Raw genomic sequence first — 25,378 nt, forward strand, 5'->3', positions numbered from 1 at the left:
TATGACACAGGGGCCATCAGCAAGGCCTCTACTCGGTCCACACAACCTTCTTCTGCTCATCTGCAATGGCCAGGCGGACACAGCCGAGCAGGGCATGCAGGTCGCTCCAGCTGTCAGGGGCCAGGCTGCTGTACAGACAGGGCACTTTATCCAGCTCACCCTCCTCTTGCCTGGCAGCCTCCAGGAGCTGGTCCTCTGTGGTGCCGAGCTGCTGCAGAGCCTTCCTGCCAGAGCCGGAGATGGGAGGGTGGCTCAGGGAGAGCCTTGCACCAGCCTCCCAGCACAGAGCCCCAGAAATCAGCCGCTGGCTTGGAATTCTAGGGACCTGGATGGACCGATGATGCAACAGATGCCCCTAGACACAGATGGCCTGCTTCGAGGGGACCCAGTGCCTGGTGAAGAAGATGTGACTGGGGCCCTAGATGACGTTGCACTAACGAGGTGGGGGGCTGGGGCAGAGGATCTAGTTTACAACTTTGGTTCTCAAATTATAAAGGGGGCAGCAGGATATCTGGGCTTGTCCCAGCAATGGACCAAGTAGTGTTTTTCAGTCTCTGTCCTTACCTAACACAGATGGGCTGTTAACTCTACCCCAGGAAACGTGGCCTCAGCCGAGGTCAGTCAGGTTCTAGGGTCTCACCTTACTGTCCTCTGGGTTGCTCCCCAGGGGTGGGCTGCAGGACCTCTGTCCTGGATGTTTTAGGGGAACTGCCCTGTGACACTTCCAAGGCTGGCACGAGGTGAGATCCTGGAAACCCCATCACGGGCTCTGGACGTGGTCGCCATGGGCCTTATGGGGAGTTCTGGTGCCCATTCAAACCTCACCACCAGCCCCCAGGGGTGCACCTACTTGAATTTCTTTGCCACCTTCTCATTGATGGAGATGTGGATAATGATGGGGAAGATCTCCATCTTGTGCAGGACGCGGACACTGTCCAGCTGGACGTCCAGGAGGGCGTGGGTGTTCTGGGGGGAGAGGGGAGGGGAGTGAGCCTCAGCTTTAGAGGAAGCGAGCGGAACCCACACCCAGGAGTGATGCTGAGAGAAGGGAGAGAAGGGTGAGAAGGGTACAGGCGAGACTGAAGTTTGTAAAGGAGGTGGGGAGAAGAATTCGGGAATGCCCTTTTGTATACGAGGGTGCTGGCTGTACAGTTTTAAAAGTTTCCATCCGTTTGATTTTTTGCCTGGGAAATCTAGAAATCATAGGCCATCGGGATTGAGGGAGACTGCGTGGAGCTCAAATCCTAGGAGTTGGATGGCTCCATCAACCTCTTTGGGGTTGTGAAGGATGGGGGGCCATTGTGCCTCTGACTCACAGCTGTTCCTAGCTGCTTTGTATCAACACAAAACTTTATAGTTCACAGTGAGCTTCTTTTCATATATTTGTTTGAGCCTTAAAACATGGAGTGTTATCTCCATTTTACTGATTAAGCAAATGTTTATTAAACATCTCCTGCGTTGAGGAAACAGGCTCAGGGGAGTTAAAAGTCCCGCCCGAGGGCTTCCCTGGTGGCGCAGTGGTTGAGAATCTGCCTGCCAATGCAGGGGACACGGGTTCGAGCCCTGGTCTGGGAAGATCCCACATGCCGCGGAGCAACTAAGCCCGTGCGCCACAACTACTGAGCCTGCGCATCTGGAGCCTGTGCTCCGCAACAAGAGAGGCCACGATAGCGAGAGGCCCACGCACTGCGATGAAGAGTGGACCCCACTCGCCGCAACTAGAGAAAGCGCTCGCGCAGAAACGAAGACCCAACACAGCCAAAAATAAATAAATTAAAAAAAAAAAAAAGAACTTTCAGTTTAAAGGAAAAAAAAATGTTAAAAAAAAAAAAAAAGTCCCGCCCGAGGTCACATGGACCCCAAATGGCAGAAACGGGGTTTGGTCTTTCCATGATGGAGCCAGAGACAAGCTGAGCACCAACCTGGGGTGTCCAGGGGGCCCTGGAGGTTGGCACTTCCTGCCTTCTCCCACTGCCGTCCTCTGGAGATGGAGTGCCTCACAGCCCCCACCCCACCCCTTACCTTTCCCATGAGGGACTCGACTGCTCTGCAGGTGACACAGTAGCGACCACCAGACGCCTCCCTCTCCTGGATGATGTCCCCTCTCTGGCTGGAGGCATCGTACTCCTTCTGGCTCAAGTATGCTGAAGGTGACAGTTGATGGGGATGTCACCCACCCAGCTGCTCCCCCAGGAGCCCATGCTGAACACCCATGGGTCTGCCCCCACGGACCCCCACCAGCTCTGGGGCAAGTTCTTCCTAGGGTGTCCTCTTTATAAACCTGACCCTGCTCTTCCTGCTTGGAAGAGTGCATGCCCTGCACATTCACCCTAAACCACTGGACACAGCAGGTGCCTAGTCAGTGCCAGGATGTGGGTGGATGGATGGAAGGTTGGGTCGAGGGAAGAGTGGAGGGAAAGAAGGAAGGATGGACAAATGTAGATAAACCCTTCTCCCATCACTTCCCAAGCTCCGAACTTACATATGCAACTTCTTACACCCAGAAATCCCTTCAATCCCTTAAATCAGTGGTTCTCAACCAGGAGCAATTTTACCCCCAAGGTACACTTGGCAATGTCTGGAGACATTTCTGACTGTCACAACTGCTGGGAAGGGGGTGTGCTCCTGGCATCCAATGGGTTGAGGCCCAGGTATGTTGCTTATCTGTGATGCACAGGACAGCCCACAACAGAGAGTGGATCCCACACCATGATCCAGGCCTAAATGTCGTGCCCAGGTTGAGAACTTCTGCCCTGTATAAACATGTCAAAACACACCCTGACTTTTCCCTTCTTCCTGAATAGCACCCAGTCTCCCAAGTGAGAACTGCACGTGCTCTCCTGCTAGCCTCCACCCTCCAAAGCATCACCAGATCCTGCAGACAGCTGGCAGACAGCTCTTGGGGCTGCCCTCTTCTCCCTACTGTGGCTTTGCTGTACCACCTCTGGCCCAGCCCCTAGCCAAGCCCTTCTCCAGTCCGTCTTCTATTCTGCTTTGAAAACGGGCGTTCAAAGATCAGGCCTGATCGTGTCCCCTTGCCTACCACAGAACACGGCACGTCTGGGCACCCACCGCCTCCCCATGGTGCCGTCTGTGCCTCGGTGCCTTTGTACACTCTGCTCCCTCAGCCTGGACTTCCTGGTTCTGCTCACAAACTCCTGTCCTGTCTTGCTGTCAGACTGCAGCCCCACTTCCACCCCCTCCAAAGAATCCCTCTCTGGATCACTTGTGGAGCTAAGATGGGTCAGTCTGCCACGTCTTTAGGTGTCTGTCTCCAGAGGAGCAGAGTAGACCCTGAAGGCCTCTTGGACTCTCTAGCCCGCTGCACAGAGCCTAGCACACAGCAGGTGCTCACTGGAGGAACTGCATGGGCCACACTTGCCTCTCTCTGTCCCCTCTGTGAACTCCAGGGGAGAAGGACAGGGCCCTATTCACTCTCAGCTTGTAGCCTAACTCTCTGAGGCAGCCACCGACCAGTGATGGGTGGATGGAAGAAAGCCAAGGAGCTAACTCCTGCTCTCCACTCTCCAACCAGCTGAGCCACCTTTCCTGCTGAGCAGGGCCACTGGGACCCAAGATTCCCACTGGCCAGTCCATCTCCATGGCTCTACACTGAGTGGCTTTGGGCAGGTGGATGGAGCTCTTTGGTTGTATGACTCTGGCTAAGTACAAACCTGTCTGCCAGCAGAGCTGCACTGGGTGGAATAACACCCCCCCCCCAATCCATGTTCATCTGAAACCTCAGAACATGACTTTATTTGGAAATAAGGTCTTTGCAGATGTGGTTAATTAAGGTGAGGTCGCACTGGAGTAGGGTGGCCCTAAATCCCACGACTGGCTCCTTGTAAGAAAGTAACGTGAAGACAGAGGGACACACAGACAAGGAGGCAGAGATGGAAGTAATGCAGTCACAAGCCACCAGCAGCCACCAGAGCAGGAAAAGGCAGGAAGGACTCCCCCCTGGAGCCTTTGGAGGAAGTGCAGCCTGCAAAGACATCTTGACTTCAGACTTCTGGCCTTCAGAACTGTGAGAGTACACATCTCTGCTGTTTTAAGGCCCCCCCCCCAAGTTTGTGGTCCTTTGTTTCGGCAGCCCCAGGACACTCCTCTGGTCGTGCCGCCCTCCTGAAAGCAGATACCTCGCCTTGCCACCTGACAGTCAGGTGGGACTCCCAGGAGACAGCGTACCTGCTGGGCATTTCTTATACCCTTGGAGGAGGCACAGCTTCTCCATCAGGATCTTCCCGACCACCCTGGGCACGAAGAGCACGGGCCGGGGCCGGCTGGGCCTGTGGCTGTGCACCAGGGTGTAGGGCACCAGGGTGAAGTAGCTCTCGGCCCAGAAGCACACGGTGGAGGGGTCTGTGGGAGGAAGGAGCCGTGAGCGGGCCGGGCGCCAGGCTGCAACAGCCCCCCACCCCCAGGAAGGCCTGTGTCTGTTTTGCTCGCCACTGCAGCCCTGGCACCTGCAGTAACACAGGGCACGCTGGGCTCCCACATGATGCACCATGCCCTCCACACCTGCCCTGGCTGATTCCTTTGTACCTGTTGATTATTCCCTGTGCTTCTCTAGGATCAGCTTCATAGGCTGCAGTTTAAAACCTTTTCCTTGTTTGGCTCACAGGGAGGATAGAGAAACCATGTTCATCCTTGCAAACGATCTAGAAGCTTCCTGTGTCTCCTTCCTCAGCTTCAAGGGACACGTGATCTCAGTCCTTCCCTCCCTCCCTGGTCCCTGATCTCCTCTCCTGGTCATTCAGGTTATATTAGGCACTCAGAACACTTTTCAAGAAGAAAATAAACTCAAAACGATTTACCTTTCTCTAAATTCACTTCTGCTTATCTCATTGCACAGTTTTACCTGCTCAGGGGTCTGTGCTATGCCGGCCTCTGTCACGGCCTCATGCCCACACCAGTCACTCAGCAGTTGTCTGAGGGTCCACTGGCTTGTGCAGTGTTGGGCATTTGGAGAGTGTTCAGACTTTAATATTCTAAAAGGACTGCTGTCCAGATGACTGTACCAGTGGCTTCGGACCGTCTTATTGGGGCAGGTTACAGAAGTAGGAGTGTCAGTTAAAGGACATTAAAGGTGTGTAGCTCAGCTGCTCTCCAGAAGGGCAGGTAGACATCAGTTATGGTTCTTAAAGACAGATTCTGGCCTAGATGAGTGGCATCACCCTGACCCAGCTCACCAACCACAGCAGCCTCCAAAGACCCTCCACCAGCTCCACCCTCCTCACCTTCTACCTGGCTTGGGTCCAACTGGCCCCCGTCAAAGGATGACCACAGAGGGCTGGCCTTGGTTCTGTCCATACTGACGATGCGGACCAGCTTCTGGGCTCCCGCAGAAGGCTGCTGGACGAGGGAGAAGGGACGTCCCACGGGGCTGGGGGGCTGGCACCACACCCCCGCCGGCAAATCCAGGGTGGTCCCTGGACTCCCAGGCTGTGCCTGCTGGACAGCCAGCAGGCCCAGGCCCCCTGCCAGGGGGTAGGTGACAGAGGGTGGCAGGAGAGGGTCCTCAGGCTGAGCCCCCCAGCCCCCTTCCCGAGCAGGGCATCCGTGGGAAGCAAGAGGGAAGAGCAGGGGCCCCCAGCCTAGCCCTGCCATGATCCAGGGGGCTGCCCTAGCGCCTTGCTCAGGGACAGCTGAGTGCTCTATGTCGGGAGAACCCAACAGTGCCTGGTCTCAGTGGGGAATAAGGATGGGGGGCAGATGGTAGGCAAATGGGGTGAGGGAGGGAGCAAGATGGAGGGATCATACATGACGTATCTGCACGCGGTAGAGGAGCTTGCAGGCTGGGTGGCACACAGACCCAGGTGAAGGTTTGGAGGGCCCGGGGGAGAGACACGCCGGGTCACCTCCCTCAGGTTAGCAGCCTACACTCTCCACCTGGGACCCTCAGCCAGTACCCACCTGTCTTCCAGCCCACGCCAGATGGGGTTGGGACCCTCTGGGTGGGAGGAGGGGTTGATTGGGCCCCTCCCTCCAGATGATGTGAGCTGGGGGAGGAGGAAGGCCAGGGGAGAGAAGCAGGGCCCACCTGAGGGGGACCCCGCATCTAGGACCTGGGCTGACTGGTCCTCACCTTGCGGGCCATGGTGCTCCGATGAGCCATGTCCTGGATGAGGGCGATGAGCAGCTGCTGAGCCCTGCGCAGAGGAGGAAGGCCCTGGCCCAGCTGCAGGGAGGGCTGGACAGGAGAGGTGGGCCCCCTGCCCAGTGCTCTGGGAGACCCTCACTGCCCCCACTGCGGTTCTCCACCCCAGCAGCCATGATAGTCCCCTGGGGTTTTAAAAACCTGCAGAGCCTCAGCCCACCCCTGGAGACGCTAACTGAATTGTCCCGAGGCGGGATCCGGGCGACACAGTGTGAGTGGGGTCGACGCCACCGCTCCAGAACCTCGTCACTCCCAGTGTGGCCCGAGGACTTCAACCTGGCATCACCCAGGGAGGGGGGTGGAAATGCAGAGTCTCAGGCCTCTCCCTGCACCTGCTGAGTCTGATCTCCAGGTGACAGAATTTGCCATGAGGCTTGAGAGGAGCCGGATGAGACACCATGCTTTGTGCCCTATGGTTGATCTAGAACATGGTTCTGAGCAGGGGTGCTGTTGCTCCCAGGGAGGGTGACCAGCTGTCCCATCTGGCCCAGGACTGAGGGGTTCCCCAGGACATGGCACTTTCCGTGCTAAAACCAAGGCAGTCCTGGACACACCAGCATGATGAGTCACCTATCCTCAGGGTGCACTGGCAATGTCTGGAGATTTTTGGTTGTCACAACTAGGGGGGCAGGGGCACTACCGGCCTCCAGCGGGTGGAGGCCAAGATGCTGCTCAACATCCTACAGTGCCCAGGAGGGTCCCCCACGACAAACAGTGAGCCAGCCCCAAATGTCAATAGTGCTGAGGATGAGGAACTGGTCCCAAATACTCTAGAATGCTCTAGGACTGAGGTCCATCCCGTTTCACAGAGAAATCCCATCCAAGCAGTGAACTTGGTGGGTAGCACGTTGGGCATTCCTCTTCTTTGAGGTGCCCCACCCTGTATCCCTGGGCAGTAGAGGGAGCCTCAGGAAGGCTGTTTCTCCTGGGCAGGAGGGGGCCTCCTCACTAAGTGAGGCCAGGCAATGTCCCCCACCCCGGGGAGCTCCCCGGGCCCTCTCTGGAGTGTGGGAGCCCACAACAGCTGCTCACTGTGCATAGTTGGGGATGGTGCCCTGTTCGGTGCCCTTGGTGCTGTAGGGGCCAACACGGTGGGCGTGCCAGCAGCTGCCACCCTGGAACAGGGTGTCTGTGACGTGCAGGATGTCGTTGCAGTGCACCTGCAGCTCTCCCTCTGCCCGCCTCTCCAGGGCAAGGTTGACCCGGATGTAGAAGGAGTCCCCCGACGTGGCCACTTTGGCCTTTAGGTCCTCGACCAGCTTCTTATAACCTGATCAAAGAGGACGTGAGGACAGGTAAGTCCAGCGCTGTGATCCCCCACGAGAACAGTTCTGCCTGGGGGGCCTCTGCAGACTTGGGGCTCAGCCTGGCTCTGCAGTGGGCTGGGAGCACTGGCATCGGGTGGCCTCTGGGGGAGGTAGGACAGGACAGGGGAGTGTGTACCCTCCATGTTGACCTTCACAGACAGACAGCAGAAGCCGTTCACCCTCTGGAGAAGTCTGACGGCCCGATCCAGGGTCATGCCCTCCAGGACAGCCTTGGACAAGGGGTCTGTTGCCTCATAATCCACCTGAGGGCAAATCATGAGGGTCACCTCTGTTGACCAGGGTTCTGCAGCTGTGATCTGAGTGCAGGCGTGTGCCCTGCAGGAGACCCACTCCTTCCCAGACACCCACCCACACCCATCAGAGCCCTGTGTCGGGACATCTTGGTGCAGCGCCTCCTGGTTACACACATTCCTGCCCCGGATCATGTATTGAGATCGCCACTGGGCACTGAGTGCCTGCTCTCCAACATGCTCCATTCTAGAGCCTTCTGGAGCAGAGTCCTCAGCTTGGGACTATTGACATTTGGTGCTGTCCTGGGCCCTGCAGGATGTTTTGTGGCATCTCTGGCCTCCACCCACCAGATGCCAGGGCACCCCTCACACCACCCCTTCCCCAGCTGTGAAATCCGCAGGGCTCTCATCCATTCATTTATTCCCGGTGTTGTTTTGGTTTAGGAGAGTAGATATTTTTATAATGAGAAAAAAAAAGAGATATGTTTTTAACTCTATTAGAACTGAATTGGCCCCATTTGGATATCAGGACTGTCTCATAAAGGGGATCTGTTGCTTTAAGCACAACATGAGCTGATAACTGAGAATCTCACGAGGACTGTTAGAAGTGTGACGAAGGGCTTTCATATTGGGTGGGCTGATGCTTACGTCAGGAGCTCTGTGTGTGATCATTCGAGACACATGAGAACTCAGCTCAGCACACAGACAGCGAGAGAGAAGCCATGGGGTCCGAGGGAGTCCTGACTGAGGGCTCAGGCCCTCCCTCTCCCTCTCAGCGCTTGCCTTCACACCCTACACACCCCTACCCTGGGAGGAATGGGTAACACCTGTTTTGAGAATTTCTTGCCATTCTTAAAGGGCCTGATGTTTAATAATTCTGCTTTTAGGCTACATCAAAGTCACCTCCCTGCCCATATGTTCACTTAATAATAATTAGGTTGTACATTTATGGTTTTTGCAGTTTAATGAATATTTTACAGTAAAAAAAATTTTTAGATGCCCCCAATGGTTAAAACAGTGAATTTTATTATGTGTATTTTAACGCATACACACAAAGTGACGATAAGATCATTACAGTAAAAAAAAAAACAAAAAGCCCCACATCAGAATCTTATGTAGCCTTTATCAGAAGATCCCTGGGTCAAGACTGCCGCATCCCCAAAGCCCTCTCAACTGGTGCATAGTCCAGACTACAACAGCTCACAGGCTCACCCTCCAGAGTTCAAGGATGTCAAGGTGGAGAAGGGTGCAGGGTTTTGATGAGAATCACCAGGACTCTCCTCTAAACAAGTGTGACGCTCTGCTTTACATCAGCCCAAGAAGGAGTGCGGGCCTATCCAATAATACATCTTTGTCAAGTTGAATCTGTGGCTGCCTGGGTTACCTGCCCCTCCCACTGACCCCACCCCTGAGAGGATCCTGGGGTCTCGAGGGGTTGGTGCCACACTCACCATCATAATCTGGGTGCCGGGGCACAACGCCATCTCGTCTGCCGCGGAGCCCGGGGTGACCCGATGAATGTAGATGCCCGTGAGGTTCCCGCCAATGACGCTTATCTGCTCCAGCAGCGCGTCCCCCTGGAAGGCCAGCACCGTGACCTGGCCCAGGATCTTGCGGGCTGGCCTCCGCCTCACCGGGACACTGCTGCAGAAAGGGAGGGGACAGAGCTCATGCATCCTAGAGCAAGAGGTCGGGCCAGGCCATCTCCCCATCTGCCCCCTCTAGTCCCATCGCTCTGGAATTCTCCCTCCCCGGCCTCAGAAAGGCTGATAGTGAGGACCCAGTCCTCACTCCGCTCTGCCACCTGCTGGCCCTGGCTCCCGCCCTCTGCTCACCTGGCGGAGAGGTGGAGGCCCCCGGAAGACAGCTGCAGGCTGTTCTCGGACTCAGGGAGGTCTAGGAGGAAGCCACGGGCTTAGGCCTCGAGCCAGCCTACCCCTCAATGTCATCGCCCTTCTGAAGGAGCTTTGACTCGCCCGTGCAACCTCAGTGCCGCCATCACAGGCACCCCCTACCTGTTCTGTCTTTTGCTGAGGCTGAACCTTCTCTTGCCCCTCCCTTCCTTGATGCCTAGAACCTTGATTCACCTCCCCTAAAATAGGAGTAGCTGGTGGAGAGCCGCATCTGCCAGAGTTTAACCTACATTGTGTCCTTTTGTGATCTTTGAATGAGTTGCTAGCATTTTACAAGATAGGGAATCTGGAATCTGGATTTCTGGCTTCACTTGAGAAATCAAATCTGGCATAACCCTGGGTGTGTATTTCTGTGTGGCAGCCATCGCCGGCACTGGCCATCGGCTGCCTCCTGTCTCCCCAGGCCACGCTGCTGCCCAGCTGGCCATGGCAGGCCTCTGAGTTGGCAATCTCCTAGGACTAGATGTCCCCAGAGTCTCTCCAAGGCCTGTATTTTATGTGTGTCCTGTGAGGCAGATGGCACACTGCTCCCAGCCCAGGTGAGGCTGCCCTTCTCACCTCCTGAGCCACTCACGAGAACCAGAGGGCCAACAGAGAGCTAAGAGTTGCCGGCTGCAGGCAGCCTGTGCCCAGCTCACAGGCAAACAGCCACTTGTGCTTACATTCAAAGCCAAGTGAAATTATACACTCCTGATGTACTTGAGGTCAATTCCACTAAAGTTATATGAACCAGGACATTATGCGGAATAATGACAAAAGGAAAAAAAAAAAAAGAGCAATGACTCTTCCTGTTCGTGCTCTTACATCCCGGTTGATTATACCTGGGGTGGATCCTCTCAGCTGATCACCAATATAAATAAACATGGCAATGAATTTGCAAAAGGCAAGGTTTCTGGTCATGTGACCCACAGAAAGCCTGGGGCCGTCTGTCCTGAAGGTGCCGCTAGGCAGAACACCGTGGGGTACGCGCGCCCCTTGGTGGCCGTAGGATGAAATCTAGAGGGTGCTAAGCACCTACTGTGTGCAAGGCCCAAGGCTGGAGGCAGACGTGCAGTGGTGGCAAAGTAAGGAGGCTGCCCATGAGGGGCCTGTGCCTTGAGAAGGAGGGAGGACCAGTTAAGTGACAAATATGAAGAATAAGCCACAGGAGAAATGGGAATGTCTCAGGTGCCAACACCCAGGAGAAATGTTCCTAGCAGGTGCCTCGGCCAGGAACAGTGAGGATGGAAGCCTGTTGCCCTCTGATATCACTGGGAGGCCCAAGTGTCCATGGGTTGGAGCAGGGAGGGACAGAGAGACGAGGTGTGTGTCTGGAGCTGTCTGAACATTTATGCCGAGCTGGATGTGGAGGTGAATGCAACTCCCTTAGGCTCCAGGTGAAAACAAAAGGACGCCCAGTAAGCACAGCACATCTGGACACTGGTGTGAACTGCCAGCTAGTCTGGATTTTCCCAGAGGCCCAGGGCAGGGCAGTAGTCAAGTTCACTCCTCTCTGCCCATCCCCTGGACAGAAACTGGGGTGTCTCATCTGACTCCCTGAAGATCCCTGTCTTCACTTCCCCGCCTGGCACTGCCAGCCCAGCCCAGGGGTGGTGGGGTGGCTGCAGAGGTTGGGGGGTATGCTCACCTGCCCTGTCTACAATCTCATAATCCAAATCTGCATCACCCTTCTTAGCACCCAGGGAGCCTCCCTGGTCCACCTCCAGGGTTTTGGGGCAGCCACTGAAAAGCATAAGAAGAAGATGGAAGCCAATGTCCCAGTGAGCTGCCAGGGGGCTGGAGTCATCCAATCCCTTTACCAGTCCCTCTCTACCTGAAAGACGAGGGGTCTTCCCAGAAGTCCTCTGCGGCCCGCTTGTACAGGGACTGCTGGCTGGGAGGCACAGGGCTGCTGGAGTGGAAGCTATCCACCAGCTCTCGGCTGGACCTGGCGCTCAGGTCGGACCAGAGCTGAGACTGGAGGAGGACGGGGCAGAAGTCACCACGGGGCTCTCAGGGGGACCCCTGGGACACCTCTCCTGCTGCCATACTGTGTAAAGAGTATAATGATGATAAACCACAGCCTCCCACTGACAGGGCAGAGGAGGCAAGAGGGAAGGGAGGGAGGAGCAAAGAGCCAGGCCACATTAATTGAGCACCTACTATGTGCTGGGCACTCTCTTACCTACTTTCTATATTTTATATTGCTTAGTTCTTACGATAAATCTATACGGTGGGTAGCGTTGTCCCACTTTACATATAAAGCAACTGAGCCCCAGAGAGGCCAAATTACTGGCTACTGAGGGTCACGTGCTGACAGGGTGTAAACATGCAAGATGCAGAGTGTGGCATTGGAGGATGCAGGTGAAATGTGTAGATCCAGGTGTAGCCCCTCGGTTCACCTAATAAGCATTTCTGTAGCATCTACTATGTGCCAGACCCTCTTCTGTCCCGATAGACGAGGGTGCACCTGGTCTGGCCCCAGCAGTGGCAGAGGCACTGGCATACCTCAGAGGAGCTGCCGTCGCTGTCGTCCCACGGGCAGAGGGCAAACATGCGCACCAGCTGCTGCTTCCTCTTCGGATAGGGCTCCCTGGCTCCCGTCTCCTGCTTGGGCTGCCAAAGACCCAGATAGGCTGGTTAATTCAGGGAATGTCCTTTGGTTGCTCTTGGGGTTCTACCAAGTCCCAACCCCTGTTTCCAGCCTCCCGAGTGGTTTCCTTTCATTGGCTTCAAGGCAAAACATTTATGTCCCCTCCTCCCAGCCTGGGACACCCAGCAGTGTGGGAGCTGGCCACCAAGGGGACATGCAGCAACCGGCTTGGTGACTGCATTTTATTCCTTTTGGATAATATCTGTTATTCTTTCCTGGTTATACAAATAATATATACTATATGTATAATATATCTAAACATACTCCACAAAGAATATTGGTGGGGAGGAACAGGCTGATTAGAGAAGAAAATAAAATTGACCCGTCCTCCCACACTCAGAAATAGAAGAGCTAGCAGTTTGCTATCTGTCCATGAGTCTTTTTTCTATACATATGTATATTTTTTGAACATGTTTGATGTGGTAAGTGGGTAGGAAGGAAGGGCTAGGGCCCCTGCATAGGGAGGGGAGGGTCTGGTTGTGCCTTCCCACCCAGGTCCCTGGGCACCTCTGAAGGGGCTCGCCCACCCACCAGGGTGCCTTGGAGCTGGAGCTGCCGGCAAGACCATAATCAGAGGTTTTACAGTAATTTTAGTTCTTTGAGAACATAGCTCCCTCCGTGTCTATCACTCAGCTCTCCGATAGTCGACTTTCAAGCATCCCAGGAAGGCATCATCCACCAGAGCAAGTGGCTGCCCGCACAGCTTCATACGCTGCTTTCTTTCTTCATCAAACACCACACATTACAGACTCCAGAACCTTCCACTAAGCTACCCCTTCTACGACGTGCATAGTATTACCATAAAAGGAAATGTAGAAGGAGACTCAACCTGCCCAGCTGGGTACCTTCAACCTCTGACCACACGGTCTGCTCACGGGAGCCAGCGTGGTGGATGGAGCTGAATCCGGCAGTGCCAGCAGGGCCCGTGCGGCCGGCTCGGTCCCACCCCGAGCACACCCTGCATTCCCCTCCCCCCCACCCCCCGCCCCACCCGAGCAGCAGCAGAGCTCACCCCTGGCAGCGACTCGGCCTGCGCTTGTAGCCGCTGGACCTGCTGGCGCAGTTCGCAGACCTGGTCTGTCAGCTCAAACACCTTCCTGCGGAGTGCGTCCTTCTCTGCCAGGTTCTGAGACATCTCCAGCTGGGATCCATCCCTCGCCAAGTAGGCCTGCGAGCCGAGATAGAACGGACCGATGCCCAGAGGATAAAGAGGCTGTGCCGCCACCACGCAGAAGTCCAGCTAGAGAAAGTCCCCCCATTTCTGGCCTGCGGTTATCCTGGACTTCCCCGCTGCGCACCATACACAGCTCATTCTGCAGCTTACCTCCATTTACAGTTCACGTAAATGTGTGTAGTTTTAGTAACGCCCAATAGGTGGGGTGCACACAAACACCCCCTGCTAGAAATGAAAGGAGGGAGGACGCTGTACAGCAGGCATGGCAGGAGATGACAGTCGAGGGGAGTCAAGAAACCTCCCAGGGACCAGGAGAGACCCCGAGTCTGGAACCTGCTGCCATCAAGGGCGGTGACCTGGCCGGCCAGCCCTCGGCCACACCCAGAGGGGCGGGGCCTTCCTGAGCCTCCCGACCTCCCGAGACTCCGCGGGGGCAGCACCTTCTGTTCTCCGAGCCCCTCAGCCCGGCACCCAGGCCGGCCTCTTGCCTCTCCCGGGTACCTGGTCCCGCTCCTTCTGCAGCTCGACCACTTGGCTCTGCAGGACGTTCATCTTCTCCTTGTAGATTTCACAGTCCACCTTGGTTTTCTGGAACTGGAGCAGGGTCTGCTCCTTCTCTTCCCAGTACTGGACAGAGGGGGACAAACATGGCCCATGAAGGTCAGCGGCTGTGAGGGTGGGGCTGAGGATGGGTGGTGGGGGAGCCTCGGGGAGAGGGAGGGAGGTGGTTCTGGAGGGGAAATAAGGTGAATTCACGCTCATTTCTTAAGTGCTAGATTCCAGGTGCATCTACAGAGTTGCTGTGTTGATTATATTTTAATTTGGTCATCAAAATGTGCATGGGTGCTGCATGTCTATCTGTGTTTTGTTTATCCCATGTCCCAAATGCATAAATATTTTCCCTCTACCTGCCTCATTCTCTTCCACCGTCTCCTTTCTCTCACCCTCCCCTTGCCTTTTATAGCAACTAAAGAAATCCCTGGCTCTCACCCTGGGGCCCCTATGCACTTGAAATCACTCTGTGTTTTAATCACTTGTTTGCCTGACATGTTTTCTCCCCACCCCGCAAAGTAGACGTGACCTCTAGTCTTTGACTGTGAGTTGGTGCCTACTCTAGTTTTGACAAAGGAATCAATGAACGGGCCCATGCATTTGTTAGGCAAAGCTGGTTTTAAGCTCAGCGTGGATTAAAGAATCTGCTTCCTCACCCAGGCAGCCCAGCCCCTAAACACGGCCCAGAAGGGTCACCTGCTTTCGCTGTCTCTCAGCGGCCATGGCCTGCTCCCTCAGAGAGTGGATGCGGTTCACCAGCTCCTGCCTGCTCTCCAGGGCCTCGTCCAGGTTCTGCTCCAGAATGTCCTTCTCCGCCTGGTGCAAAGAGAGGTCAGCCCAGGGACCCTGACCTCCCCAGAGGCCTGCCCCTGGGGAAGCATCCCCATCATCTCGTCCCAAGGATAGGAGGCAGGAAGCTTCAAGGATGGTGTGTGGATGGATTTAGCCTTATTACTGCACATCAGGCAGGAAAAAAGGCAAGGTCAGCAATCAAAATGGAGAACATGCATTTCAGCTCCAAGTGTGCATGGCTAGGAAACAGTACAGGAAGCTGAAAGCCTCTGAGGGTAGCATAGCACCCCCACCGTTTAGGCAGCTCCAGGCTGCTCCTTCAACAAATCCGCAAGCAGAGCTTCCAGGAGGGGGAACACCAACGGGTGGGTCATTCCCTCCTCACGCTCACTTTTATGAGCGGTGGCACAGTTCAGGCTGTGGGGTGGCAGTGCCAGGCGGCGGCCTGCCCCACACCCCATGAACGTCTATTGAAGGACTAGTTCAAAAAATAGATATCTATTGATTGAAAGGGATTGGAGAGGAGAGGCAGAGGGCTTGCATAATTCCAGGGCTTTGGCGTCACTAACTTCTCTGCATCCTACCATTCCCCACTCCCTCATGCCTGCATGGGCAGGACGGCAGAATATTTTGCAGGCAGAAACGTTGCCCTGCTCCCACAACCTTAAGCTAATCCCATCATTTATCATCAGCCTCATCTATTCCAAACAACAGGGCAGCAGCAAACCAGCTGAGTAAGAGTTTCGAATATGTGTGCAACAGCTATCAATTCTGCTAACATTTGGGGGCTGGGAAGAGCAGGAAGGAGGGATGTGAGAAGGAGCGGTGGAGATGAGTCACTAGGTTTCATCTCACCCAGGCCTTAGCCACACCTCAATAGAACCACTTGTCCGAAATCCCACAGTCTGGAGGCCACAGGCCAAGGTCAAGGACACTCCCCGCTGGCCACCAGGGAAGGAAGCTGAACCTTGGGGGGACCAGGGCAGGAAGCTGACCCTTGGAGGCACCAGGACCCACCAGGCTGAAGGTCAGGGAGCGGAGCCTCTCATTCTCCTCCTTCAGGCGGCTCAGCTCCTCGTCTCCAGGCTCCAGGTCATTCGTCATCTTCAGGGACCGCTCTTGAAATTCCCGCTCACAGGAAGAAGACATCTTCTCTCGCTGCAGCTCTTGCTTCATCAGATACAGCTGCCAGGATGGAGATCAAGGGGGAGAATGTAACTGCTGTTTCTCCACTAGACCAGGAGCCAGCTGTGGTTCTCAACCTTTCTCCTTAAGGATGTTGCTGTTCATACTCAAAGAGGTCCCTCTCCCGAGATTTCAAAATCCATTAAAGGATTTTACCTAATGAATAGTTCCAGTCCGTGCGGGACGGGAAGGCATTTTAGCTTTATTTTATAGATGAGGTGTAGGGGTTAAATCACTGGGCTGGGGTCCCCAGGAACAGAACAAGGAGCTCTGGCCACCAGCTCTTGGATCTGACAGCCAGCACAGCCGGGAATGAATGTCCAGTAAGCCTCCTCCAGCATGGCCCTGCTTCTCTGCCTTTCCACAATCTGCTAAACATATCAGATGAAGGGAAATTGGATTCATGAAAATCAGTAAGTAAAAAAGAGGAAAGTCAAGTCAAATAGAGCAGAGATGCCTGGGAATACAGGACCTGGTCTATTCAGACACACTTGAACTCTGTGTGCTAATCTGAGCCGCCTCCCACCCAGTGGGCTGCATGTCCAGGGCTATGAGCTCTGTAAACGACCTGGCCAGGTCCTGCTGGCCTCAGTCCTGCTGGGTAGTGGTCCAAGAGAAACTTGCACCTTGAGCTGATGGGCCTGGCCTCTCCCCATCTCGGGTGTGGTATCCCTGGGAAGAGGGGAGTTTCCCTGTAAGGCAAACCCAGGAGGTCTGGATGTCAGGGTGGAGTTCAGCACTCACTCCAGGGTTGGGGTCAAGCAGAGAAGGAAGAACATTTGGGCTTGGACTTTTTCCCTCTGACATCTAGTTAGCAAACTTTCCATAAGCAATTACCAAGTTCCTGCTATGGGCTAATAACTAGGTTAGGCATATCATATTCTCCAGATTCAAAAAGTAAAATTAAATCATTAAGATCTGGAAGGAGGAGACCTAAAACTGAAAGTAAACCAAACAAATGAACCTAATTATATTTCAAGCTAATACCGTAACCACATGAAGGGAGAGAGAGAAGGGGGTGAGGCAGAGGCAGAGAAAGAGAAGATGGAGGGCAGCCGCAATAACTTACGAACACAGTATTTAACTACAGACCCTCAGCCTTGGGCAGGGTTGCGTGGTGGCAGGGAGAGAATTACAAATCCTAGTCTAGCCCATTGTACTGGTATGGGCAAAGCAATTCTGAATCTATTTCAGATGTATTACAGGACTGAGCAAGAGAGGAATGTGTTAAAGTGGGAGCTAGGGTTCTCACTGAGGAAAGGGCACACAGTATGGAGTGGGGCACAGCAAGAAGAAACCCTGGAGGATCTACTGGAATTAGAGGTTTGGGCGTGAACTCATGATTTCTAAAACATGTGCATGTATGTGTATATGCATACTTGCGTGCATATGTGCCTATGCATATCTGTATGTGTATGTATACTTGTGTATCTACGTGCACGTTTCCTAGCCCTGTCCACTGAAAGGGCCGAGAAGCAAAGACACCCCAGTAGCAATGAGCACACTGGATCTTGGTCTCTAAAAGGAACTGGGGCTCCTTGGAGAAATGGCTGACCCTGGAGCTGAGGCAGGGTGGGTACAAGATGATCCTGGAATATCTTGTGATGATGCAAAGAAAGTCAGTGCTAAGAAAATGCGGGGGCATGTCCCAGGACGCAGAGCAGATTGATGGGGCTCCCAGAGCCAAATCTAGGATGCTTTGAGCTCCAAACTCGCTTAGGACAATAATATGTTATAGATCACTGGAAATAGGAACCCACATGTCTATACCAATAACAGATGCATAAGTGGGGAAAAGGAAAGGTTCCTTCTCACAGTCAGGATGCTGAGGGTAAACTGGTCACTGGAGAAAACACTGGAGATGGGGCTCATCATTCTGCAGCCACTAGAGTAAAGACACGCTCGAGCAAGAATCCCTGGTGAGGCTAAGTCCAGAGGGAAGTGTCGACAAGGAGCAGGGGTGCTTGCTGGCCTCAAAACGCCTCCCCCTGACCCCCGGATTGCTTACTAACTGCAGGGAGTAATAGTGTGACTGCCGATTTTGGTACAATACCTGATCCTGATCTGGATCCTGGACTGGAGGGAAAATGCCATCAACGATGCAATTTAGGTCAACTGATAAAACTGGAACACGTACAGTAGATTAAATTAAAGGATTGTATCAATGTAATTTTATGAAGTTGATAACTGTACTACGGTTATATAAGAGAATATCTTATTTTTAGGAAATAGGCTGAAATGTTTAGGGGTAAAGGGCCATGATATACGCAACTCAAGTGGTTCAGGAAAAAGCATGTGTATGTGTGGAGAGAGAGCGACAGAGAGAGAGAGAGCGCAAGTGATAAAGTAAGGGTATGTGGGAGTTCTTTGTATTTTTATGTGTATATTTTTGAGCAAATTAGAAATTCTTTCTAAATAAAGTTTAAAAAACTAAAATCAAACAATGCGATAGTTAAAAGCAAAAGCAAATGCGAAAATGACAAGGAATGAATATCCTCCATAAAGAACTCTTGTAGGTCAATAAGAAGATGATTATCCCCAACAGAAAAATGAGTGAAAGACTGCTGGGGTCTAAGGGGGCCTAGATAACAACACTCCTTTTCTTCCACCTGAATCCAGGACCAGATGAGAAAGACAAAGTAGGGGCCCATAGAGGTCCACTGTCCCCATGGTTACTGACACTACCGGAGGGGAGTGGGGTCTGGGTGGGTCCACCACTCCCAGAATAGCCAGATGGGCCCCCAGACATAGGCAGGCGGGGTCCCCATGGTGGGCACTTCGCAGACCAGGCAGCTACAGGGCAGGGCGGGCTCGAGGCCACATAGCCTATGCAAGGGGGCGCTGGTGGAGGAGAAAGGTCAGCTTCCTGCAGGGGCGTCGCAGGGAGTGGGGATGGGAGTTCCAGGAGATGGACCAGTGAGTGCAGAGGCACGGGGTGGGGAGCAGCAGGTCAGGATGGGCACCCCGGGCGGCATCCCCGATACCTCCTCTTGCAGGCCGCGGCAGCGCGTGGCGGCCAGATCCTTCTCCTGTAGCGCGTTGCTGTAGTGCAGCGAGAGACTCAGCATCTCATCCTTCAGTTTCAGCACCTCGTGGAAGTGGGCACTGACCTCGCGCTTCATGCGGCCGTGGTCAGCCTCCAGCTGGCGCAAGCCCTCGGCACGGGCCTCGGCCTGGCCCAGGTGCTCCTGCAGCTGCTGGCACTGCCGCAGCAGTGCCTCCTTCTGCCCCTTCTCCTGGCTCAGCTCCTCCTGCAGGCTGCCGATGGCCCCGGCCAGGCACTCGGTCAGCTTGGACGTCTCCATGAGCCCTGTGGGACAGGGCAGTGGGCCCAGGGGCTCCTCATCCAACACGGTCTTGCTTCCTGTGCCCAGACTCTCAAGCAGGAACCCCCCCAACCCTAATCTGTTGGTCGCCTTAAACGCTTCCAGGGTCAACAGGACTGAATATTTTGGTGAAATAAATAGCGTGACAGGCGATTCTGGTACAAGGACTACCCATTCTTGGCTTCCCTGTGGGACCCTGCTGTTCAGACCCAGCTTCCCCCCAGTCAGCTGAGCCGCGCTCGATGCTCATTCTCATGTCATCCTAAGGAAAACATAGCAAAGAATCTGTATAACAGAACTCTGAGTCACATAAATATTGACTGTGATGCCAAACAGAAACGTTTTCCTAGCCACGGTTTTGAGTGATGTTGCCTGCTCCTTTGAATACCTAAATCTTTCAGCAACTCCTCCAGAGAAGCCTAAAATTACTCAATTAATAAACATGGCCTCATCTCCCACCCAGCCGGTGTAAACCTTTACTTAGCAGCTCCTCTCCTTTTCCCCTCTGGCGGCCCCTCCTGAGAGCCAGAGCCACGTGGGACAGGGTGCAACTGGGCTCCCCTCCACCTCAAGCACCAAGTAAAGGTTTTCCAGGAAATGACACACTTCCTCTTTGCCTGCACCTCTCAAATGCAGATTCCACGACCTGTGAGGGTTCTTCTCTTGGTGTTGGATAGTTAGGGACAAACCTTTTCTTTTAGAACCCAAGGTCATGGGCTCCGCCTACCCACCCCCACTATGGTTAGTGTGTGTGTAGGGGGTCTCCTCACCCCCAGAGTGCGGGGTTGGGGGCGGTGCAGAGCACAGGGACAGGAATGTCTGCCTGAAGGGAGCAGAGAATGTCTGGAACGGCCTGCAGTCAAGGCGGGACACCCCCTCACCCCGGGTTACATCAAAGACCCAGCTCTCACCACTGAAGTTTGTGAAGTCCACACTGGGCTGTAGCCCAGTGACCAGGGTGTAGACGTCAGGGTTGTGGAATTTCAGGCTCTCCAGGAAGGCGATGGCCCCGTTCTTCCCTCGAGTCTTCAGCAAATCCAGCAAGTGCCCTTTGGAGAGAGAACAGTGTTAGCTGACCAGGTGCTAGGCGGGCTTCCCATGAGGGGAGCAGGGTGCAGGGAAGGGCATCCTTGCACATCTAGGGATCAGGAGGTCAAAGCAGTTTTCCAGGGGTCCCGGGGTGGGGCCCTCACTGCTCCATTTATTCCCATGATGGTGGTCAGTCTCGAGAAGGGCCAGGCTGATATTTATTGAGGAACTGCTACAACCCAAGTGCTAAGAGTTGGGGATAAAAGACTCAGGAGGATGATCTTTGCTCTCAAGACTTCCCAGGTTTGTTGGTGGACACATGCAGACACATGTATACAAAGCAGGTGGGAGGAAAGAAGCAAAGAGCAGCGCCCCAGGGCCTGGGTCCCAGAGAAACTTGGGCCTTCCCAGCCCACCCAGATCCCATCACTCTCAGCTTGAATTAGTAGCTTGAATTCATTTCTCCTTTAATGGTCATAAGGCAACAGGCACAAATAGTGTCATATTGATAGCTACCACTTACTGCCTGCTTTCCATGGCCCAGGCTTTGAGACGAGTATCTGATAAATTGTAACCCATTCAATTCTCCTAACAACCTTATTTGATGAAACTATTAGCTTCCCTGTTTTTGAACGAATAAACACAGCTAACCAGACAATCAGAATCAGCTCCAAAGACATCTAGAGTGGGTTGAGTCATGGGTCCCAAAGTTATGTCCACTAGGAACCTACCAATGGGACCTTTTTTGGAAAAGGCTTTGCAGATGTAATTAAGGTAAGGATCTCAAGATGAGATCCTCCTGTGTTATCCAGGTGAGCCCTAAATCCAATCACAAGTGTCCTTATAAGAGACAGAAGAGGAGAAGATGCAAAGAAGAAAGCCACGTGAAAATAGAGGCAGAGATTGGAGTGATATGGCCACAAACCAAGGATGCTGGGACCACCAGAAGCAGAAAGAGGCAAGAAATTTTCTCCCCTAGAGCCTTCAGAGGGAGCACAGCCCTGCTGACACCTTGATTTCAGACTTTTGGCCTCCAGACTGTGAGAGAAGACATTTCTGCTGTTTTAAGCCACCTGGTTTGTGATCATTTGTTGTGACAGCTCTGGGACACTAATACAGTCCCCATGACTGGATCTCGGGTCCCCTTGGTGTTGTTCCTTAAAGTCCTGCACTCCCTGCCCTCACATGGGCCTTCCCGGTGCAACCTGCACTGAGCTGGCTCTGCAGACAGGGCCTGCTGGGGCCACGGTGGCCGGGATGCAGGTCCTCACCAACTCTCATGGCCGTGTTTGTGAACCTGGGGCTGTGCAGCACCTCCTCCTCGTCCAGCTGGTCCAGCACCTTTGCCTGGCGCAGGTAGGGGGTGAGGCGGCTGGGGCAGATGCTGCGCACGATCCTGCAGCGGTGGTCCTCCATCAGCTCCCACAGCATCTCCTCGTCCAGGGCGGTCAGCGAGGAGTCCCTGCGGCACAGTTCTGCCATGGCTGGGCCTGAGCACCCTGGATGGGAAGAGCAGCCATGGAGGGCTGGGATCAGGGACACAGCTTCCTGTACAGAGGACCTTTCCATCCAAACCCTCTTCCCCACGTCACCAGTAGGGAGGAAATGACCAATTCGGAGAGGACATGACACCCGATTCGGCCCTAGTGTCCCGTGACCAGCAAGAGGACACCATCGATTCTTACTGTTGATATCAAGTCGATTCCTCTACCTGGGGCAGAACAAGAAGAACTGGGTTTCTTTTGGATTCAGGAGACTGGATTTGCCTCTAAAACTCAGGAAGCTGCCCCTGGCCTGGGGAATTGGTTGACCGAATGAGGGTGACATTAAAAACCAGATGGATCTAGAACGTGCATTCTTAACAGGAGTGACAGAGCTTCCAAGGGGTCAAAAATGGATTCTTGAGCAAAAATTCTTACTCTTCTGTGTATAAAGCACAGATGTGCATAAAGAGATACACAGTGTACCTGTGATGTTAATATCTTATGAAAGGGTGACTAGGGAGGGGGTAGGCACAATCACGTCTAAGATACAAGACCTTCTGTTAAGAGGACCTCAGGGGGCCCCTTCCCAGCCTGCCAGCCACAGAACATACCCCCCACCCCCGGCTTTGTAATGAGCCACCTCCACAACTTTGCCCTGCCTGAGCCCCTCCTCCCTCCAGCCCTGGCACAAGGTCATTAGCCCATTGATCCATCTAAATAACCCTAAGATGCTTTTAACCTGTAGCCTGTTTCAAGCATACTAAAAAAGTCCTGCAAATGATATAAAATATCCATGTACCTTCCATGCAGATTCAACCTGTCTTAACACTTTGCACCTGGCCTCCTTTTTAAGGAAGTGCAGTTCGTGACAGCCCAGTCCCGTTGTCTCCTGGTCCTGCCCCTTGCTCTCTGCCCACAGGTAACTGCTGGGCCACGTGCTGTATATGAGTGTGTCTAAAACAATGCAGGGCCCCTCTGCATGATTCTTTGTGCCAACAGGAACCACATAAACAGTGTGGTGCTGGGCATGGCCCTACACTCTGCCCGTTTTTGAGGTTTAGCAAATGGATACGTGCAGCTTGAGATATTTTTTAACTGAGTACTGGATTCAATTATACTAAGAAACCACAGTTGGTGCTCCTGGGGGCAGGCATTAGGTCATTTCGCCTTTTTCTCCAACACACTGCCGCAGTGACCATCCTTGTGCATTATCTTGGGCACAGCTGGGAACATTTCTCTCAGACTCGTGAATTCCTATGATTTGGTTACTTTCATCTGGAATGACAAGCTGGACTCGCTGGAGTCAAATACCTCTTGAAGAGGCCTGTACACGAAAAATGCTTGAAAACCAGAGAAAATCAACCCTTGTAAACTAAGAAAAAGAGGAGATGGTTGTTGGAGGTCCTGTCCCCATGAACAGCCCCCCACAATCCACGCGATGGGCCCAGTCTTTAGCAAGGACTCACCAAAAGCTGCTCACATTCGTTTTTGCAGGCACTCCTCACAGTGGGATGCGATCCCGTGTTCTCTCCGAGGCCAGGTGTGGTGCCGGCAGGACGGGGCTGGATGGGAAGAGCCCGAAAACCAGTGCTAAGATGATCTCATATCTATTTCAAGCCATGTGACTTGTATCAAAATTCAAAGATTGGGCACCAAAGACTAATGCAAGGGGGAAAAAAAAAAGCAAACTCTGATCCAGGAAATAATTCGACAGATCTTTGACCCTTACTGTTTATTCAGTAACTATAAAAGCTTCCTTGGGGCTTGGAAGCAGGTTTCTAGAAGGAAACTGAACTTTGAACCCTGGAATACCAAGGAGAGTGGGCAGGTGCAATAGCTACCCAGTGCGTCTTGGTCACCATGGGGCCGGATTCACTGACACCCTTCCCCTAAGTCTTGTACTCAGAGAGATGGATCTGCCAGGAGGGGTGTGGGTGGGAAAGGGCCCAGGGGTCTTACTGGCTGAGGGAGGATGGGGAGCAAGCTGAGGACAGGAGTTCTGTCCTTAGGCGGTTCATTCCTGGTTTCTTCAGGGAACAGTCAATGGATGCTCATGAATCAGGGCTTTATAGGCTGAATTGTGTCCCCTTAAAAGATATGCTGAAGTCCTCACCCCCAGTACCTGTGAATGTGACTTTATTTGGAAATAGGATCATTGCAGATGTGATCAAGATAAGGTCATTAGGGTGGGGCCTTGAATCCCATATGACTAGTGACCTTATAAGAAGAGAAGAGGCCCAGAGACAGACACACAGGGAGAAGCCATGTGACAACTGAGTCAGAGATCGGAGCGATGCTCATAGAAGCCAAGGGACGCCAAGGATAGCCAGCAACACCCAAGGCTCAGAGAAAGGCAGGGAACAGATTCTCCCCTACACCTTCAGAGGGAGACTGGACCTGCTGGCACCTGGATTTTGGATTTCTAGCTTTCAGAACTGAGGGCAAATAAATTTCTGTTGTGGTAATGTATTATGTCAGCCCTGGGAAACTAATACATAAGGGCAAAGGGGATTTGGAAACTTGCCCAAGTCCTGGAGTGCCCAGCCACATCCAAGCTGTCAACCACACACTTGAATGGAAGGCTCTCAAGCTCCTGGGATCTCTACCCAGTAGAAGTTTGCATCACTGGGGTGTGGCCCTCCAAATCAGGATGACCTTCTACCTTGCATTAGGACCAGCTATACAATCCACAGAGCCCAGTACAAAGTGAAAATATGGGCCCCTTGTTTAAAAAGTAGCCAGAATTTCTAGACAGTGACAGCAGAGCATTAAACCAAGTGCGGGGCCCTGGGGACAGGTTACACCTATGAAGCTGGCCCTGCTTTGCATGATCAAGTGGTCTCCAGGCCCCCACTAAGTAATTTATGCCTAAATCTCTGTCTTGACCAAGTGATTCTTTTGTGATGATCATTGCCCTTCTGTGAGGTTCTCTTTTAAATACCTCTGGGGGAATAAACATTCACTCCTGGCACCTAGGTGCGAGTGGGCTTGTCAAGAGGTGGAGGGCCAAATGGGACCCACTTTCTCCATGGCTGCCAGGCTGGTGGCTTGGGGGCCAGGACAGGATTCTAACTGGTCAACCTTCATAGCAGAGGATTTTAACTAGCCAACCACCCAAGGACCCAGGACAGAGGATCAACTCCAAGAGTAGCCCTTCCAAGCCCCGTCCGGCCCTGCCTGGTGAAGGCCATGGTCTTTGCTTTCTCAGGCCCTGCCTGTCCTTCTGGAAACCGGTGGGGCAGCAATAAGATCTCAGGTGCCCAGCCCCAGTGCATGGCCAAGGAGGCGGGGCCTGCCGGCACCTGATGGCCCAGCGCCCCCAGCCAAGATCCATCCCCTGCCCAGGAGGCCCTGAGTGGAGCTGAGTGCTTTTGCCCTTGGGCAGCTTTGCATTCCCTCCTGGCCTCCTCTGTTCCATCCCTACACTCGCTTATCCCAGCATCCTGTTCCCCTCAGCTGATCCCATGACCCCCCAGGAATGCGTTGCCACGTGTGCTGAGGCATCTAAGGGTTCCCCTTGCGCCTTCTCAGATGGCAACGTCGTGAGTGCAGCCACTCCTGCCACATCCATCT

The 25,378-nt window shown here is 53.7% G+C and overlaps 1 protein-coding gene across 6 annotated transcripts; it reads right to left on the reverse strand.

Moving 5' to 3' along the window:
• Window positions 1-28: 28 nt before the first annotated feature.
• Window positions 29-23,423, reverse strand: CARD14 (caspase recruitment domain family member 14). 6 transcript variants are annotated; one of them, XM_028167329.2, is made up of 21 exons: window positions 23,272-23,423; window positions 21,593-21,820; window positions 20,204-20,341; window positions 18,951-19,276; window positions 15,799-15,966; window positions 14,686-14,805; window positions 13,939-14,064; window positions 13,276-13,431; window positions 12,119-12,226; window positions 11,445-11,587; window positions 11,259-11,353; window positions 9,554-9,614; window positions 9,170-9,359; window positions 7,604-7,730; window positions 7,193-7,430; window positions 6,089-6,152; window positions 5,241-5,355; window positions 4,189-4,362; window positions 2,023-2,144; window positions 851-966; window positions 29-224 (listed from the first exon to the last, which is right to left on the reverse strand). In XM_028167329.2, the coding sequence occupies exons 2-21, from the start codon at window positions 21,801-21,803 to the stop codon at window positions 29-31; spliced, it is 2,994 nt and encodes a 997-aa protein (XP_028023130.2). In that variant the 5' UTR covers window positions 21,804-21,820; window positions 23,272-23,423. The 6 variants fall into 6 exon arrangements, with proteins under 6 accessions (XP_028023130.2, XP_028023129.2, XP_007185879.2 ...); XM_028167328.2 differs by having other exon boundaries at window positions 5,241-5,352; window positions 9,170-9,362; XM_007185817.2 differs by having other exon boundaries at window positions 9,170-9,362.
• Between the last annotated feature and the right edge of the window lie 1,955 nt (window positions 23,424-25,378).

This window comes from Balaenoptera acutorostrata, chromosome 20 (assembly GCF_949987535.1).
Source record: "Balaenoptera acutorostrata chromosome 20, mBalAcu1.1, whole genome shotgun sequence".
In the NCBI taxonomy this organism is placed as follows: domain Eukaryota; kingdom Metazoa; phylum Chordata; class Mammalia; order Artiodactyla; family Balaenopteridae; genus Balaenoptera; species Balaenoptera acutorostrata.